The following is a 20,699-nucleotide window of genomic DNA, read 5'->3' on the forward strand; positions in this document are numbered from 1 at the left end:
GCTTCTTCGTCATATAAAGAGAAAGAAAATTATAATGATGATAATATGGATCATTTAATGTTAAATCCGGATGTGGAAACATTAACTGAAACCTTACCGCTTCTGGATATAAACTGTGAAGACAAATGGCCTCCTCTGTCTCTCCCTGTGAACCGAACTCCTTGCCCATACAATCTGAGATCTTTGGGTGGGAACCAAGTGACTCAGGGGTCTTTAGGTGGGTTGGGAATGATACATTCACAGAACAAATCCAAAAACAAACGTGGTAGGAAATCTGATCTGTCCAAGGCGAAACTTAAAGCAAAGATGGATGTTGCAGATGGTAAACAATATTCCATCCCGGGGGTTCTTAGAGCAACACATCCCCCTGAGGGAGTAATCAAATGATCCTGACATCCTGGAATTGCAGAGGTTTGGCCAGCAAACCTAAAAAACTGGCCTTGAAAGAATGGATTTTCAACTCAAAAGCAGATGTTATTTTTCTGCAAGAAACCCTGGGGAAGGCTCTTGAGATTGAACCTATGCTTAATTCCCTTCTGCCTGGGTGGAATTTCAGTGCTATGGATGTCTTTGGGCATTCGGGAGGAATTGCAATAGGGTACAAAGAAGGGAGGGTAAAAGTCCTCAATAATTGGGGGATGAAGAATGTTATGGGAATGGAGATAATGTCCCCTGATTTCCTTTTCCCCATCACCATAGTAAATATCTATGGGCCATGTCAAGGCAGGGAATTCTTCTGGGATGAACTGATGACAAAATCTGTTTTGAAAGCACCTGTGATGATTATGGGAGGTGATTTAAATTTTACTCTGGGTAGAGCTGAAGCATGGGGACCATCGGCGAGAGAAGATCCTCTTATAGATTTTTTCCATAACCTCATCACAGAGAATAACTTTATTGACCCTCTCCCGATCAAGTTAAAGCCTACTTGGAGGAACCGAAGGATAGGAGCAGATATGATTGCCAAAAGATTAGATCGTTTCCTGCTGTCGGACTCTTTATCCTCCAAAGCTCCTTTGATCAGACAGTGGGTTGAGGAAATAGGGAATTCGGATCACTTCCCGATTTTCTTAGACATATCTACTCCTCCTCACAAACCCCCCGCCCCCTTCAAATTTAATCCAGCTTGGCTTCAAGATGCTGCGTTCAGTAATCTGTTTAAAAAAACTTGGATTCACCCCGAACATAATGCAGGAGAGGAGAAAAGCTTTTTGTTCATGGAAAATTTAAAAAGATTGAAATCAGCAACAATTTCCTGGGCAAAGGATAGGAAATTGAAACAAAATGAGGAGCTGATCTGTATAAGGGAGGAACTGAAACAGATGGAGGGTTTGGATTCAGATGGATACTCATCTCAAGAATCTAAGGATAGAATCCTTCAACTGGAGAAGCAGCAAACCAAAATTCTTTTGGAAAGGGAAGAAGAATGGAGAATAAAGAGCAGGGCAATTTGGCTAAAGTCTGGGGATGAAAACACTAAATTTTTTCATAATTTTGCAAAAGGAAGGAAATCAATAAACACTATATGGCTTCTTAAAGATGAAGAAGGAAGAGATGTCAGGTCCTTTCCAGAGCTTTCTGGTTTAGGGAAAAGACATTTTCAAAATATTTTTGCTGATCAGGGAGAGGCTACTATTGCAGAAGTCTTTAAAACTATGCAATGTTTTCCCAGATTTATTGAGGAAGACGAATATGAAGATATTACAAGTCCGGTCACTAAGGCGGAGATTGAAGCAACGATGAAGCTTATGGGCAAAGACAAAAGCCCAGGCCCTGATGGCTGGACAATAGAATTGTTCCTCCATTTTTTTGATCAAATTGGAGACGAGATAACTAAAGTAGTTGAAGAGTCAAGATTGAAAGGAGATATCTATAGACCATTTAATTCAACATTTATTGCTCTCATACCAAAAAAGGATGAGCTGAACAGTTTTGAAGATTTCAGACCAATTTCATTGTGTAATTGCATTTACAAGATTATTTCAAAGGTTATAGCCCTCAGATTAGCCCCAATCCTATCAAGGAACATATCTATGGAACAATTTGGGTTCTTGGATGGCAGACAAATCCATGAAGCTATAGGGGTCGCTCAGGAGGTGATCCATAGTGTCAAAATGAAGAAAAAGAAGGGTGCTGTTCTCAAAATTGATCTTTCAAAAGCATATGATAGGATAAGCTGGCTCTATCTACGAATGCTTCTAACTCATGTGGGATTCAGCTATCCTTTTGTCAGCTGGATCATGGGGTGCATCACAAATGTTAGCTTTGCAGTTTTGGTCAATGGAGCTGCCTCTTCCTTTTTTACTAGCCAGAGAGGCCTCAGACAAGGGTGTCCTTTATCCCCTCTCCTGTTTCTCCTTGTGGCTGAAGGGCTTAGTAGACTGATACATAAAGCCAGAAGAGAGGACAAGGTAAAAGGTATTGAGGTAGCAATAAATCTCTACATCACCCATCTTCTTTTCGTTGATGATATATTGATTTTTACTAATGGAAAATACAGCGAATTAAAGGAGATAAAGTGCATTTTTGATCTTTTTCTAAAAGCAACTGGAATGCAGATAAACTCGGTGAAATCACAAGTTTGTTTGGCAGATGTGGATAGAAGGGAAAGAAATCATTTGGCCGATCTTTTTCCTTTTCCTAGCCAATCTCTGGATGTTCCCTTTAAATATCTGGGCTTTTGGTTAAAACCAGATGCTTATAGAAAAGAAGACTGGAACTGGATCATAGCAAAAATTGAAGCCAGAATTTCACATTGGAGTTATAGATGGTTGTCTAGAGCAGGTAGGTTGACTCTTATAAAATCAGTCTTATTAGCCATCCCAGTTTACTGGGCTGCCCTAACTTGGATTCCTAAAGGTGTAATGGAAAAAATCCGAAGAATTTGTTGCAGATTTTTATGGGCCGGCTCTAAGGAATCCTCCGGTTTACCTTGGGTGGCATGGGACAAAGTGGCCAGACCAAAAGAGTGGGGAGGTTGGGGGATTAAAAGACTTCCTGAGTTCAGTACTTCGTTAGCAGCAAAATCAGGTTGGAGGCTTATTACTATAGAAAACCTGTGGACAAGGGTGGTAAAAAGGAAGTATATAGATCCAATGCCTTTGGAAGACTGGATTCGGAGTCAGAACAAGAAGGCAAAAAACTCCTCTGTAATTTGGAAGGCCACGGTGGATGCTTTCTCAGTGATTGAGCAAGGGTTAGCATGGAAAGTGGGAGATGGCAGACAAATCAGGATAGGTAGAGACCCTTGGGTTGGGTGTAATGAAGCTTATGCTTTATCGCCAGGGCTTCTACGACATCTTGAATCCAAAGGTATCACCTCAATAAATCAGGTGGAAAGAGTTGGGCAGTCTACTATTTGGGGACAGGCTTGGAAGGACGATGAAGAGTTAGGGCTAAATGCTAGATGGAAGAATGAATGGACAGGCTTCATCAAAGAACTAAAACGATCCAATGTTCGGATAAGAGAGGAACCGGATAGGCTAATGTGGGCTCACAACAAATCTGGGGGGTATTCACCAAAAGAGGGATACTCTTTTCTATTGGGAAAGAAAGGTTGGGGAGATCCGGAATGGTGGTCCAAAGATTTATGGAAACTCAAAAGCCCTGCCAAATCCAAGCTCTTTCTCTGGTGTATTTTAAAAAGGAAGGCTCCAACTTGGGAAATTCTACAATCTAGGTTTTTAGCTGGTCCTGGGCGATGTCCCTTGTGCAAATCTGATGAGGAAACTACAAATCATCTTTTCACCACCTGCTCTTTTTCGAGGAAGATTTGGGAGGAGGTCACAGGTTTTCTCAAGGTTAATGCACAGTGGGGAAATGATCAGCTAGGCGATACTTGGAGGAAATGGTGGCAAACTTATTCGGAAGGGAATATGAGGAACTTGCCTATTATCTTCTGTTGGGGTGTGTGGATCGCGAGAAATAAGAGTTTGTTCCAAGATCAAAACACACCGACCTCTGTTATTGCCTCTAATATCACAGCCATTTATTCTGCTCTGCCTCCTCCTGAGAAAAAAAAATCCAGAACAAACCAAAATAACATCATTATACAGGAGGATATCCCTTGTGGTTTCTTTGATGGAGCCTCACAAAAAAATAGGGCTGGTGCAGGCATGTGCATTCATATCAATTCAGAACTTACTCTAAAAGCCTCGGTTGGGCTGGGTACAGGAACAAATAATTATGCAGAACTTTCTTCCCTTCGTCTCCTATTATGCTGGCTACAACACAAAAACATAAACTCTATTCAGATATTTGGGGATTCTCTTAATGTTATAAATTGGATCAATGGTTTAGCTGCTTGTCAAAATCAAATTTTGATGACAATTGTTGAAGAGATTTTATATCTGAAGACCCTCTTTAACAGGTTCTCATTATGCCATATCTACAGGGAAAGGAACGAAGAAGCAGATCAGCTATCTAAGGCTGGTCTACAACAGGATCAGGGCAGCTGGGCGATAGAAGAGATACATCAGGGGCAGTCTTACAGAACAGACCAGCCTCCTTATGATCAACAACAGTAATCTCAGAATATGATCAGCTCCATTTTTGACGGCATCTTTTACAGTTCCTCTTTATACTGTTATATATTTTGTATATATTTTTCCTTAGCAGTTTTATCTTTCGGCATTAGCTCATAGTATACAGACCTCTTTATATTATTTTTGGAACATTACGGTTGCTGGCGGACATACTTTTTTGACTGTACGGGGTTTGTTTTTTCTTTCTCTGAAGGAGACTCCGGCTTTACACTTACTCTTTTGTTTTTTGGATTTTTCCTCCTCCCGAGAGGAAGAATACTACTGTTTACAATCAGCAGAAAAGCTCCATGAGGGTTGAGCTGTGAATGTACTAATGAGCCCAGCATGGCTTAAGAACAATTGTATGTAAACTTTTTATTATCATAATAAAAAGTTGTGCTTTTTTCCCCGGGAAAAAAAAAAGAGAAAATGAAGGTGAAAGGTCACATTTTGCATGTGAGGAGGAAATTGAAGGAAAATAATGGAAAATGAAGAAAATAAAGGCCTCATTAATAAAAAGGCTTATGAAAATCAGTGGGCAACACTTGGTCAGTTTAGCTTTGGAGCACTCTCATTATTCTTTCTCTCTCATACTCTTGGAGACTTAGATTTTTCTTGGAACACTCTTGGAGGGTGTGGCATACTTAGATTATTGGAGCAAGAAGCCAAAGGAAGAACAATAAAGAGCAAGAAGGCATCGACATCAACAACTACATCATATTTTCTTGCAGGTATTGAGTTGCATGTATGATTTCTTCACTAGTTTTGGCATGCATGGAACATGCATGTGGTTTCTTGGTTGTGATCTGTCATTAGCATGGAGGATTTCCTGGATTGACAGTGGATTGCCCAGCCTTGCCATTTCCTGGATATCCATTGTGATTGTGGGTTTACTTTCATTGCTTTGTTTTGGTTGGTTCTCATGTTTCCTTAGCTTGGGTTGAGTTATTAGTCCTGGAAGCCCTGGTTGAACAAACACTTTGGAAGACCTGTAACAGCTTGGGTTGAGTTACTAGTCCTGGAAGCCCTGGTTGGACAAACACTCTGGAAGCCCTTGGTGGGTTGAGTTTCTAGTCCTGGAAGCCTTCGTTGAACAAACGCTCTGGAAGACCTGTATAAGCTGTGGGTTGAGTTATTAGTTCTAGAAGTCTTGGTTGGAAAAACACTCTAGAAGTCCTGGAAGGGTTGGATGGAGACCAATTTGATGATGGTTTTTGGTGATGTCTGACCGTGAGGTGGAATCACTATTTGATGGGTTGAGGTGGGTGGCCTCTAGAAGCGCTGGATGAGTTTTGATTAATGTGTTCTCTGAGATCCCACATTCATTCTTGGAATATGGAACGGGGGTGATTGGCTGAAGAGAGACTTGGCTCAGCCAATCTATGGTCGGGCGGAACGTGGTAGTCCCATCTCTGGTTGGTTCATTGCATTTATTAATGAAAAAAATAATTCATTCCCTTGATTTTCATGTGCAAATGCATTGATGAATATATGGATTTTGATGGCTGATATGTTTATTGTATTTCTATTCCTATTATATTTTTTTTATATGCACATTTACCCCGTAGGTTGTTACAGGAACCCTCTTTCTAGAAAATCCACTATCGACTACTATAGATCCAAGGCAATTCACACATTTCCACCAATTTGGATCTAGAAATCGAACTTTGCCTCTCTCCTATATGCACTGCCCGGTTTCCCTTCACAAATCTAGAGAAAGTGCTTCAGATTTTCCATTGAAACTGCACGATCTCACTCCTTCCTGTCCCTCAGCTTCAGATATGGTCAAACACGCTCTAATACCATGTGAAAAATCCTTGAACCACAACTATTGGAATTTATTCTCCTAACTGATTAGCAATTTATTAATTTTCTGATTAATATTGAATAAATCACACTACAATTCTTCATAGAAAAATAAATACATTGCGAAAAATTAAACTGGAACTGAGAAATTCATGCACACAACTAACACAATTATTTTAGACTAATTTCCCTAGGAAAAACTTGAAGGGAAAACCGGTGCAACATATGAGGGTTTATTTTATTACTATGCAACAAAAATATGAGTATAATATCTGGATTCCCAACTGGAAATCCTCTCACAAATCTTTGGCCAAAAATAATTAGGAGAAAAGTTTTCCCTATGCCAAACAACTATGCCTCTCTCTAGCCTACTTGGATTGTTGTTGGGCAATTTATTGGGCTTAAATTGCTGCATTAAATTATCAACCAGGGAAACTCGTAAGCTTGTAATGGTGCCAGCAATATATATGCAGGAGTAGGCAACTAACTCTATGTCTAACTAAATTATTTACGATTCAATATAATATGCAAGGGAAGAGGCTCCTAACTAAGGAGGTCCTGGTTGTCCTTCCCTACAGTATCATAGAGAAATCATTGATTACATAAAACTAGAAACTTGAAATGAAGACAAGAGAATGAACTTAATTGTTGTTCAGATTCAAGTAGAGAGAGAAAGACTAACTTAGTCTCTTGATTGTCCTCTCATGTACTAATCCAAACTAAACTAAGATTCATTCATAAGCATAAGAAATGAAATGACTTGAAACATAAAAGCACAAAAGAATGAATTTCAATTACCATATAAATCAATGGAGAGAGAGCCTAACTTAGACTCGTGGTTATCTCCTCATATGATACTTGAAACATAAAAGCAAAAGAATGAATTTCAATTATCATGCAAATCAAATGGAGAGAGAGTCTAACTTAGACCCTTGGTTGTTCTCTCATATGCTGATAAGATTCTAATTTAAAACTCATTCATCAATCATAAACAAATCCTCAAACATCTAAGCAATTAAATGAAATAAGATCTAATATGAAATAACATGCTCCTTTGATCCTTCTAGAGTGAGCTCAATTCTCCTAAGAACAAAGTGACAAGCTATTCCATATACTACATTAAGGCAACTTATATCTAAAACTACATAATGGAAATATATGTACAACTTATATCTAAAACTACATAATGAAAATATATGCTAAATGAATCTTTATTCTATTCCATCATAAGTTGGATACAATGCTCCAAGAGTCCTCCCTTTGGAATGGAGGAGGTACTCCTATTTATACAATGAAATGAGATAACAAACTCATAATGATGATCCACTAATCTCTCTTTAGTTCCATACATTTCTCAACCATCTAGACACATAACCCTATCCTCCATGATCTCCTCCATGAGGTCCATGATTTTCTCCATGATCTTTTCCATGAGGCTTATCTTATCAATTTCGAATTTGATCATTCAAGGCCACATAAAGATGCCCTGGAAGCTTCCTTTGTGCCTACACATGTCAACAAACTCATTCTAATTGTTAGGTATAAGTATAAGCATCTTATTTTCTAAAGTTTAGCCATAAATTCACTTAAAAATGTTAAGAATTAATAAACTTTGGAAAAGCAGTGTTATAACCTAATAATGAGGTAAATGTAATAATATGGAGGTGGAATGGAGGTGACATGAAGGTAAAATGTGAAGATATTGGTGAATAATGGAGTGAAAATAGGGACTATTTTGAGGCCCAACATCTCCCCCAAACTCAAGGTATTGCATGTCCTCATGCAATCTATTACATTGATTTTTTTTGAGCTTTGGCTTAAACTCCGCATGATATCATTTACATCACTTTTGAAAAGCGTTATTTTGATGAACTACAACTTGGTTGGTTCTTGTGTTTCAAACATATTTTGTTTGTTGCATTCAATGTATGATCTTTGCATATTGATAATGTGATTTTTATTGCAGAGTATTTTTGTTGGAATGTGTCATGGTTGGTTCTTGTGTAACAACCATGATTGTTTTGGCATCCAATTAACTTCTAAATACTTTCGACAAAGCCATTTGTATGCTCATGTAATAGTGAATATATTTTGAAGGTAAGTGGGGTTAAGTGGGGTTGTGATATATGAATGTGAGTATGAATGTGACAAAGCATGTATGTAAATGTATCCTTCCCCTTAAATGGATGGTTTGGGCAGTTATGTGAAATGGGGAAAGGAAGGGGAAAGGAAGTGAAGTTTTTTCCAAAAATTATTATTCTAACTTTTCAAGGAATTTAATGGTTAAAAGTTAGAAAATATCATACCTTAACTTACCCTTCCAAAAATGGATGAGAGTTGTGCACGTGTGGCTGCAAAAACTGTTGTTCATGGTCTTCTTTACTTGGTTGTGAAAATGGTGGATGAAGGATGGATCTGTATTGTTGTATCGACTGCTGCTGGATCCTCTGCTACTAGATGATGAATCTGAGGAGTCTGCTGAACATGGCTGAAAATTGTATCCGCTGCTGAATCCTCCGATGTTGGATGATGAATCTGATGAGTTTGCTGAATATGGCTAAAAATCTATAAGGCTTGGAAGGTATACAAAATATAGAAGTTACATTTCCCTCCCAGCCTTATTGATTGACTTGTCCTCAAGTGATGAAAAACTGAAAAATACTGAAAGGAAAGTGGCTTCATCTGAATATGGGTCTTCAAGTCTTCAATGCTTGATGGCACAAATCTTACTATGTGATTAAATGTGTCGATGTCAAACATAGCAAGAAGTTGTTGACTTAGTGGCCGTTAATTAATGCCCCTAGCCAACACAAGAGCTCCCGCCATTGATTCCAATGGGAGTCAGGATGCCTAACACATCTTTGTAGGTATGAATAAATTTGTCGTGGTCGAGTCACCTACAAGATCCAACGAACAAGGGATATTAATGTACTCCCATTGTTCATTGGCAAGAGTACTTGCCATTAAGGCATGCAAGCCTCTAGGTGTTTTTTCAATGATACTTAGACTCTAGGACTTTGACTCAAGCAGGGTTTTATTGGCAGAAAGGAAGGGGAATGGTAATGACAAGGAAAATGGATGGATGTAAGGAAATTCATGGTGTATGAATAAATACTCTTGCTGTGAAAAATGGACATGGAAATGGTATGCTTTGTGGATCGACAATTGGTGGAAAATCTTTTGCAAAAAGGGAGTGCAAAGTAATGGTTGTGGACATGGATTTGTCTTTAGAATTTTTCATGAAATTAGTCGTTTGAAGACCAATTGTGTGCACAATGTAATCTCCTTAATGAATACTTGGTTGTCCTGTAACCTGTAAAAAAAACTTGGTATAAAGAAAACATAAGTGTGCTCTAGAAGAAATGGCCAGTTTCTTCATGATTCTTACGCAAAAATTTCATACCAAATAAAACAAATTAAGGACAGACAAAGTGTTAAAATTGACTTAATCATGATATTAATATTAATCCATGTTTTTAAAATAACCATGAAAAGTAATACTCCCTGTTTGTGTCAGCTGACTTTTGTGCATGGCGAAAAGTTTGGCATCATAGATTTGTTGTGTCCTGCAGATTAGTATGTTATAAAAGCATACAACAATATCAATTTGCCAACTCTAAGCAAGTTAATCAGCCTTTAAATACTCCACCAAATGTTCTTTTAAATTATTCTTCCTAATGGTCCATTATTTATTTTCAAACCTGCGTGAATTTTGTGAATTTTTTTTTTTTTTTTTTTTCTTTTTTTGCTTTCATCCAGTTCTTCTAATTCTCATGATTCTCTCAATTTTCATGCCCCCAAAGTTTTGTTTATGCCAGTGCCCTTCACATGCCAATGTTGTTGTTGTTGTTGTTTTTTTTTTTTTTTTTTTTTTTAAATCCTTCTAAACAACAATACAACAATTGTTAACTATATATATATATATATATATATATATATATATATATATATATATATATATATATATATATTTGAAACTTGATAACAAAAGATAATATATTATCATAATATATTAAGATATTAATATAATTAATACAATCATATTAATATATTAATATATTAATTAATACAAATCAAATATTCACTAAATATATAAATCAAAACATATCAATCAATAATAAATTATAACTAAATATATACAAAAACAAATCACACAATCAAAACAAATCGATTATTAAAACAAAATGATAACTAATAATATATAATAGACCTTTAGATGCAAAGACGGATTGAACAACAGATTATTTCGACCGCGGTGAGCTCTTGACCTAGCTAGGGTTTATGCGTTCACGCAGCTGTAACAGGCCTGGAATTCCACAGAATCAGACTGGCAGCATTGTTTCGAAAGGGGCAACTGCTGTCGGACTGGATGGGAGCAGAGGGGTCCAGTGGGACCCCAAATTTTAAGCAGGCTGTTTTGCAGAAACAACTACAGAAAATGAAAGAAGGAGTCAGAATCGAAGGTATGAACAGCAGGATGCAAAGCAACAGGAAAAACAAGGAAAAAAGACCAATAATGTCTGACAAGACAGACAAGACCTCAGAAGACAGGAATAAAGAGAAGCAGAACTGTGCAAATATACAAGACAAAACTGCTGACAAGTCGCAGCCCTCAGAAAATGAGGAGGAACAACCAACAAAAGACAAAGAACCAAAAAACAAAAGTATAATCCAACCGGAGAAGGAGGGGGAGACCAGCGCGACCCCCAACAGAACCCATGTGACCAGCAATGCATGTAAGCCAAAGAAAGAAGATAGCCTGCGGGTGACAATCACCGACCCTGAAATCCAGGCCTACAGGGAACACATGGCTGAACATGCCATCATTTGTAAATTCATGGGAATCTGGCCATCTGAGAGGACTCTGTGCCAATGGATAAGACAGCAGTGGAAGCCAAAAGGAGATGTGCAGTTACATCTGGGAGCCAAAGGATTTTTTACAGTTGTCTTTACAAGTCTAGAAGACAAGGATAGAGTGTTTGAAGGCGGCCCGTATTTCCTAGCAGCAGCAGGCTTATATATGAGACCTTGGAAGCCAAACTTCGTCCCGGAGAAGGAGTCCTTCACTCAAGTGCCGGTCTGGATTAGACTTTTCTCTCTCCCAATCGATTATTGGGGTTTGAATGCCCTAAAGCAAATAGGGGATAAGCTCGGCACCTTTGTTAAAGCATCGGAGGCGACCATGCAGAAAAGATACACAACCTATGCTAGAATCTGTGTAGAACTGGATGTATCAGGCGCTCTACATGAAGGTGTATGGCTCGAATATAGAGATGAGGAATACTTTCAGGCTTTAGACTATGAGCAAATACCTTTTAGGTGTCGGAAATGCCATGAGCATGGACATCTGGTAAGGGATTGTCCTTTGAACAGAAAGGAGGCAGAAGAAGAGAAAACACAGAACAACAGAGACAAGAACAACTTCACCAAACCAAAGAACAGGCAGCGTGCCAACAGGAGAAGGAACACGAAAGGAAACACAGAAAGAAATTACTTCAGTAACCCATTTGAGATCCTAGACCTGGAGACTGACTCGGAGGAAAAGCAGAACATACCCAATATGGGGGCAGGGCAAGAGGGACAGGAAGAACCCACAGGAGAAGGAAAGGCGGAAGGAGCATTCACTGGAGAAATCCACATGCAGGACAGAACAGCAGAAACGGAAGAAGAAACAGAGATGTTAACAAGTGAAGCAGGGAGTGAGGATTTGGAGCTAGAAGAAACCCTAGCTATGGAAGGGATGGACCTAACCGCGCTTGTAGAAAGCTGGAAAGCCAAAGGGATTGAAGCAGTACCGGAGGAAGAAATTAGGAAGGTCAATGACCTCTTTATAGCGCGGCAGAAGGAAATAATGGAAACACAGAAGAGAAAGTTAGGTATAATCAAGGGAGGCACACCACACTACAAAACAATACTAGGAAGAACCTCGGGCTCGAGGCACAAACGCCGTAGAGGCCGCAAGTCAAGCATAGAACACCTGCAGGAGCTCGGAGAGATGCTGATCAACGCTGGTAAGATAAGGCAGCTAAGTGATTACCCGTCCTTCCAACCAAATGTTTAAATATGAAGATTGTCTCATGGAACGCAAGAGGGATAAGCAGTCAGGCCAAACAGAGGATTCTGAAACGGCAGATGGAAAAATACAACCCGGACATGTTGTTTCTTCAAGAAACCAAATGCAACAGTGCTCTCATAGATAGGCTACGAGTTAAGTTAGGAAGAAATTTTGAAGTTTTAGAGATCGAAAGCAAAGGGCGAGAAGGAGGCTTAGCAACCTTCTGGGATACAAGAAGATACCAGATTATAACAGCTGAAGCTAGCAAAAACTACCTGGCCCTGGAAGTGCAGCCCACAGGTAATTCTTCATCTTTTATATGCATCAATATCTATAGTCCTCAGAAGTTAGAAGATAAGATCAGTTTCCTAGAGTCTTTAACCAAAATCATAGATAGGAACCATGATGCTAAATTCATATTGGGGGGAGACTTCAACATGATAACCTCCCTCCTGGAGAAAAAAGGAGGCCTCAGGAAACTACACAGGGATGGGGAGGTCTTCATAAGTTTCATAGACAATGCAAGAATGGTTGATGTTTATCCCAAGAGTGGTAAATACACATGGAACAACAGAAGGGGGGGCGAAAGGCTCATATCATCCAGACTGGATCGTTTCTTAGTCTCGGAAAGCCTAATTTTAGATGGGACGGTAGTTGAATCAAACATCCTCCCAAGTGGAGGGTCGGACCATTGGCCGATCTCACTAGCCGTTGAGATACAGGGCACCCCCAGAAACAAACCCTTCAGGTTTGAAAAGTTCTGGATAGAACACCCAACCTTCCTAACAATGGTGGAAAAATGGTGGTCAGAGCCCTTAGATGAGGAAGGATCCAAAATGTATATTCTTCAAAAGAAATTAAAAAACATCAAAATGAAATTGAAGGATTGGAACAAAAGAGTTTTCGGAAATATATTTCAGGAGAAGGCCATCATCGAGAATAAGCTGGAACAGATTCACAAGGATGGTATGGTAGGACGCAGAGATGAGGAAACCAGTAAACAAGAAAGCGAGCTAACTCAACAATGGCACAACAGATGCAAGCAGGAAGAATCTTTGTGGAAGCAGAAATCTAGAATCCTTTGGTTGAAAGAAGGGGAGCAAAATACCAAGTTCTTCCACAGATCAGCCATGGACTACAGAAGTGCCAACAAAATCCTGGAACTAAAAAACAGTGAGGGTGATATCCTCAGAAACCACAATGAGATTTCAGCCTCCCTTACAGACCACTTCAGCCTCATAGCGCAAGAACCAGGGATTAAAAGAGAGGAAGCCATCAAAGAAATCACCAATGTTATACCTAGAACAATCACAGAAGATCAGAACTGGGCCCTAAGAAGAACAATCACTATGGAAGAAGTCGAGGAGGCAGTCAGAAGCATGCCCAATGATAAAGCTCCGGGTCCGGATGGTTTTACCATTAACTTTTACAAAGCCTGCTGGAACATTGTTAAGCAAGACATATGGGAGATCGTGGAAGACTCAAGACGCTCCAAAACTATCCTAAAATCTCTAAACTCTACCTTCATCGCTCTTGTTCCCAAAGTGGAGGAGGCTAATACTCCGGAAAAATTCAGACCCATAGCACTCTGTAATGTCATCTATAAAATCATTTCAAAAGTCATAGCTAACAGGCTGAAGGCAATCCTCCCTGGCATCATTTCGCAAGAACAGTCTGGCTATGTGGAGGGCAGGCAAATTTTGGACAATATCTTGCTTGCTCAGGAGATGATTCACTCCCTTCATTCGCGAAAAGAAGCCGGAATGCTTATGCAGTTAGATCTCTCCAAAGCTTATGACAAGGTAAGCTGGTCTTATTTGGAAGCAGTGTTAGAGGCTTTTGGTTTCAGCAGACAATGGATCAAATGGATTCTAGCCCTCATCAAATCGCCTAGATACTCCATCCTGGTGAATGGCGCACCCTCTGCTCCCTTCTGCCCTACCAGAGGCATCAGACAGGGAGACCCCTTGTCCCCTTTCCTGTTTGTCATTCTTATGGAGGGCCTAAGCAGATTAATTGCCAGGAAAAAAGCAGAAGGTCAAATTAGAGGTCTGCAACCAATCAGAGCCTGTCCAGCCACAACTCATCAACAGTTTGTGGACGACACTATGTTACATGGTTCCCCAACAGTAAAAGAAGCCTTGGCCTATAGAGACATCCTCAATCTTTTCAGCAAAGCCTCGGGCATGGAGATTAATTTCTCCAAATCCACCATATTCTTCTTCAACACGCATCAAGCTATCCAATCTCATCTTTCTAGACTTCTGGGGTTTAAAATTGGTTCCTTACCATCAAGATACCTTGGGGCCCCCCTGACTCTCAAACCGTGGCAAAAGGTCCATTGGGAGAAAGTCCTAGCCAGCATGGAAAGGAAGTGTAAACATTGGACCAACAGGGCTCTGAATTTTGCAGGTAGATTAATTCTAACAAAAGTGGTTTTGCAGGCCATCCCTCAATATATGCTATCTATTCTTCCTGCTCCGAAAGGAATCTTAAATCAAATAAGAATCATCCAGCGCTCCTTCTTGTGGAGTGGAAACAGCGAGAAGAAAAAGTGGTCTCTGGTAGCCTGGCAGAAACTGTGTAAACCTAAGGACAGGGGGGGTCTGAATTTGGTTGATCCCTCAACAGTAAACAAAATCTGCGGAGCCAAAATATGGTGGAAGTGGATCTCAGAAACAAGCCTACCTTGGGCCATACATTGGAAGGAGAAGTACATGCCGAACAGCAACAATCTAGACCTAGTAAGAATGCAGGACACCCCCAACGGATCACCGATATGGAATCATGCTCAAGACAATAGAAGCATTGTCCAAGACTATAGCTTCTGGGAGATACGAAATGGTACCCAGGCACTCTTCTGGGAGGATGCCTGGCAGCAGTCTCCAAAACTGGACTCCCCTCAACTCCTACCCCTGAAGCAAAACCATCAAAATGAGGGCAGATTCAAAGTGAATCAATACTGGATCCCTAACAGTGAAGACCCGGACTGGAGGGAGTGGATGGTTTTCAACTCCACCCACAATGAAAACACTCAGGAAACCATTCAAGATCTAAATCAACAAATCTTAAAAAGGAAAATTCGAGTTGCTGCTGAAAATGACAAGCTCAGATGGGGTCCAAAAGGCAACGGGGATTTTTCCCTGAAAGAAGCCAGGAGCATCATAGAGGGGGAAGAACAGCCTGATATAATGCCCTGGGCCAATAAAGTTTGGGACAGCCTTCAATGGCCGAAGATCAGAACTTTTCTCTGGCTACTTATGCAGAAGAGAACTCTAACTTGGGAGAACTTATTGAAAAAAGGGTTCAGGGGACCCTCCAGATGTCCTATGTGCACAAAGGAGGAGGAAACAATGAATCATCTTTTTAACTCCTGTGATTGGGCTTCCCAGCTTTGGCACTGGATGGAAAACATTCTTGGAGCTTCTGATCGGAACAGGGACTCCATTCAGGAGACTATTACCAACTGGAGGAAAAACTACTCTAGAATTAGAAGAGTGGAAAGTATCTGGAAATCTGCCCCAGGCTTTATTGTTTGGACAATATGGAAAGAGCGAAATCGGAGAATTTTCAAAGAGGAAGTCAGAAACATAGAATTTGCAAAAGATTCTATAACAATCAACATCAAACAGCTCATACAGGCAAAATGTAAGGTAGAAGCGGATGAAAAACCCACGATTCAGGACTTACACATCTTAAAGGTGTTTCAATTGGAGGCGTCCAGCAATCAACCGACTGGGGGAAATTCTTCTCAACCTTCATCGCAAATCCTCAGATGGCAGTGCCCTCCAGAGGGCGGCCTGAAATTGAATTTTGACGGGGCTTCGCGGGGCAACCCAGGCACAGCAGGCATCGGAGGTGCCATTCGCAATCAGGCTGGGGAAATCATCCATATTTATTGCAGGGCTCTGGGTGAAAGCACGAACAATGAAGCAGAGTTTGCTGCGCTTGAGCAGGGTTTAAAAATTCTAAGGACCATCCGGCGAGGGAATGTAATAGTCGAGGGGGATTCACTCTTGGCCATCATGGCGGCTAAACGCCTACAAGCAGGCACAAGCATCAGCAAGGCCACCAAACACTGGAGGCTAGCCAAAGCCACGGAGAGCATAGCGGAGCTAATTACAGGGATGAGAGGCATAGTATTCCAGACCGTAAGGAGAAAGGCGAATGGATTGGCTGATTTTTTGGCAAACTATGGTGCTGACAACCCGAACAATATTATGGACAGGTGTTGGCAGGAGGTCGCTTGCCCAATCATCAAGGTAACATGCGCCCAGTTGGCGGAAAAAGACTTACTCCAGGCCAGCCAATCCTAATGGGTGCCGGCATTAGGCTTCGGTACCGGAATTTTGAGGAAACCGGTAATAGGTGTAAGGACAAACCAGACAACGGAATGAAAGGACGTCTCAAGTGGTGGAGATCCTGGCGGCGGCAGGCAGATCAGAAAAGCGATCATTACAGATCGAGAAACAAAATTTACAGCATCAGCAAGATTACGATCAATACACTTGGAGGGGATCCGTATAGCAAGGCTTCAATCACATTTATGGCAATTCTGAATGAGGAGGGGTGGATCGAGGCTCCGCAGAGGAAGGCCAGGCATGCAGGCATACGGGGCAACTCAAACACAACTATCCACCATTGCTTCCGTTGGAAAGTACAAAACAGATGGCACATTGTCACTCGGATTGGATGCAGCCATAGTCATTCCAGTTCGACCTGCCTCGGCTCCGTTTGTGCGATCTTCAATCACACTTATGGTCATAGTACTCCCACCTCCAACGACATTAATACCATCCTCATGAGAATTCACAAGAGAAATCGCTATAAAGCAGCGGGCAGTCGCCCTGTCTTCCCCACAGTCTTTTATGTTAGTGTCGAGCACGAAACCGTGAACGGGAATTGCTTAAGCTGGGAGGAGCACGAAGCGTTAGTCATGGATGCGGAAGGAAGCCGTTGTGCTGCTGCAAATCGGGACCTTCAGGAGGCGAAGGGAGGTTATGAAACCCGGACAGCAGCCAAGATCAAACGGAAAATCGCTGAACTGGAAGCAAAAGCCAAGCAGGAGGAGGAAGGGCGAACGGAGGAGGAAATTGCAGAGGAGGTGGATTGGTTGAAGGACCCGGGAACCCCCTCGAAAAGGGCAACTCAATTTGTCAGGACAAAGGCGGAGAGCTGGCGCACCAAGACTCTTATCGCCAAGGCTCTGGAGTCGATTGAAAAGGAGAAACAACATATTGTTACTGAGGTGAACCTCACGGAGGCTCAAATGGCTAAAATTATTGACTACAACAGCTCGATGGATGGCCGTATCACCACTGTGTATGAGGCGATTCAGACACTCAATAGAAAGCTGACTCTGCTCATTAGGATTCTGAGAGACACTGTCAACTCAGCTCCCCTGACCCCACAGCCGGCCACCACTGAGGAGCATGAACCCGAGTCCCTTGCAGCCATGCAAGCGAAGGTGGACCGTCATGTTCGGGAGATAGGGCTGGACACCATCAGCCAAATAGGCAAATATATCTAGGGCAGTACCTTTGTTGCTCTCTTCGGCTTTCTCTCTGTTTCGGCTTTAGTCTTTCTGTGTTGTTGTCTTATACTGTAATGTGTCGGTAGTAACGGTTTTAAGGATTTTGCTCAGTTCGGGCCACCCTGCGCGGTGTGCTTTCTGAAGTTTCTTTTGTCTGAACTCTTGAGCAGGTGATTAGCTTTGGATTTTTGTACATCCCTGCTTTCGATCTGCTTCTGCAGATTTTTTGTACTATACTCTGTTCTATAATATAATCTTCTAACTTACACAAAAAAAAAGATAACTAATAATATATAAATACAAATCAAATGAAATCAAATCATTAAATGAAAATCTATAAATATAAAACAAATATAAATAAAAATTACAATAAATACAAAACCAATTTAAACTAAACCTGGAAACAAAATCCAAACCAAACATGAATATTGGCAGGTGAAAAGCGAAAGGAGTTTTTGTAATTGGAGCAACAAACCGGCCAGAAATAATGGATCAACAGTTCTAAGGCCAGGACGTTTTGGCAATTTACTTCTTGTTCCTCTGCCAGACTCAGAGGGACGAGTTTCAATCTTAAAGGCTCTTGTCCGAAATAAACCTATGGCTACAGATGCGGATTTGAATTATATTGGCCATAGTCAAGCTTGTGAGAACTTCAGTGGTGCCGATCTTGCTACTCTTGTCAATGAAGCTTGCATGTCTGCATTTGTAGCATTTGTAGCGGTTAGCATGGCTCTCAATACAAGCAAGAAGAAACCTTAAAGCCATCTCATGACAATACTTTGCACCATATTTTGAACCATATTTTGAATAGCAAACTTCCCCATTATTCCCACAAAGCAGTTCCATATCAGTTGGTGTGCACATTAACATCCCCCCATCCGCAACTGACTGTACTGCAGAGTCCAGAAAAATAGAAGGTGACCCATAAGGATCAAGGTCAACCACATCAAATTCTGTCTCATGCGTAAGCATATAGACTCGGGCATCAGCAAGTTGGGTTTCAACCTTTGAAGAGACAACAGAGCCATTTAATTTAATATTTCGCTTGCAGGCCTCCACAACCACTTTATCATTGTCAAGAGCTACAACTGAACCAACACCTTCCACTTCACGAGCATAACGTAGTGCTCTTAATCTTGAAGCAGACAATGCCTCAAGAATGCGAAGTGGCTCTACTTCTTCGTGTACTCTCCGCACTGCTGGTTTGCATGCTTCATCTGCAACTTCACCTACTTCCTCCACAAGGTCAGCTTGAGCTCCTTGATCTGAGACCACCTCTTCTCCATTGCCTTTTCCTGATTGGACCGTATCTAACGTAGAAGCTGGTTCATTCGTCTCACTATCGTCTGCCAACTTAGATGTCTCTGGTCCATTATAATGGACAAAGTCTTATGATTGAGCTGTAGGAAATGGGAGAGTCCGAGTTCTGGCTGTTATTTCTTTTATACGTGAAACACATTCTCTCGAAATGAAAGTCTGCGAATCCCAACAACCTGAATGCAGCGGAGGAGCAAATTGTTCCTTTGATTGACTGCTTCAATTTTTTGTCCGAGTGCAAAGATCTGCGGTCTGAATAAACGAAAATGTGCCTCCTGAGTCTTCAGAAATGCGGTGCATGGTCGCTGCGTCGTGGTCAACTCCGAAGCCGAAGGCATGGACCAGGATTTGTACATGGCCACGCCGCTTGCTTTGTCTGGCATTTGGCCTCTGTTCATGGCCGGGAAACAAAACCAATCCACGAGAACAGGATCGACGACGAAACCCTTGAATTTGGACTCTTGATCATCATCGGATTGTGAGCTTGTTTCTCTCCCGAGCTTAAAATCGAATCCAGAGGCTCGTCGTCGCCGTACACTGCCAATTCTTGGGTAAGGCTTTGAAGATAAAGTCTAAAGCTTGAGATCGAATTGGTCAGGGCACCGGATTCGATCTTCTCAGATCTTCTGCCGCGGCTCTGCAGAATGGCATTCGGTGCGCATCTCCGGCTGGTGACTCTGCAGAGGAACTGCGAAAGGCTTGCCCGCTAGCATTTCTGCAAGAGAACCCGAAGTTTCTTCCCCAGATGAGCGGAGGTTCCTGATGAAGTTGGCGCAGCGTATGACGAGCACCTTCTGCGCCAACATTAGTGCGTCAACAGCCCAACGGTGGAGCGCTGCATCCGGATCAAATGATGACGGTATTCGCCTTACTACGAGGAAAAACGCTAGTTCCACAGGGACTAGTGTTTTAGCAGCGCTGCCACTTCTCTCTGGCTGCCAGTTTCTCCTCAGCGGGTGTTTGAATTTTTTTTAATGATAAATGAAACAGGCCCCAGTGGAATGCAGTTTCTGGTGGGAATTCAACGGAGGAGGTTGTAGATTTTCCAAATGGTTCCATCTTGAAAACTGCATTACTCTTTTGAGAGCTTATACTTCTATGCAGAATAACTTGTTTATTCTCCAGGAAAGTTGCACAGATACTTCGGGGTCCCTCATAGTGTATGCACCAGTTGACATAAATGCTATGAAGGCCGCAATGAATAGTGGGAGTGACCCATCTATCATACCCGTCCTTCATGTTGGAAATTCACCCTCCTCAAACATGGAACCCCAGGCCACAACTGTCAATTACATTGTCTGCAATGCGGTGCAACAAATCAAAGCATCATTGCATTGTCTAGATGTCTGATGCAGCCATATGCTGCATCCCCCCATTTATTACTTTGCTTTACACACTGATAACTTCATTTGTGTTTTTAACCATAGGCCTAAGACATGGGATCGTAGTTGGTAACTGCAAGCGA

General features: G+C 41.3%; 1 protein-coding gene across 1 annotated transcript; it reads left to right on the forward strand.

The window, feature by feature from the left end:
- The first annotated feature begins 383 nt into the window (after nt 1-383).
- LOC149255218 (uncharacterized) lies at nt 384-4,526 on the forward strand. The gene is made up of 3 exons (XM_089454977.1): nt 384-1,988; nt 2,559-2,784; nt 3,022-4,526. Exons 1-3 carry the CDS (start codon nt 384-386, stop codon nt 4,524-4,526), a joined length of 3,336 nt encoding a protein of 1,111 aa, XP_089311103.1.
- Nucleotides 4,527-20,699: the final 16,173 nt, after the last annotated feature.

The sequence above is a fragment of the Pinus tabuliformis genome, chromosome 7 (assembly GCF_031772625.1).
Source record: "Pinus tabuliformis cultivar Carrire ecotype Pingquan chromosome 7, CPIR1, whole genome shotgun sequence".
NCBI classification, from domain to species: Eukaryota; Viridiplantae; Streptophyta; class Pinopsida; order Pinales; family Pinaceae; genus Pinus; species Pinus tabuliformis.

What these genes read in the sequence shown, in the direction of transcription:
- LOC149255218 (XM_089454977.1), top strand. Translation starts at nt 384, where the DNA reads ATGATCCTGACATCCTGGAATTGCAGAGGTTTGGCCAGCAAACCTAAA. An exon ending in TTTACAAGATTATTTCAAAG is followed by an intron (nt 1,989 to 2,558) that starts GTTATAGCCCTC and finishes ACTGGAATGCAG; the next exon opens with ATAAACTCGGTGAAATCACA. An exon ending in TAGATGGTTGTCTAGAGCAG is followed by an intron (nt 2,785 to 3,021) that starts GTAGGTTGACTC and finishes CTTCGTTAGCAG; the next exon opens with CAAAATCAGGTTGGAGGCTT.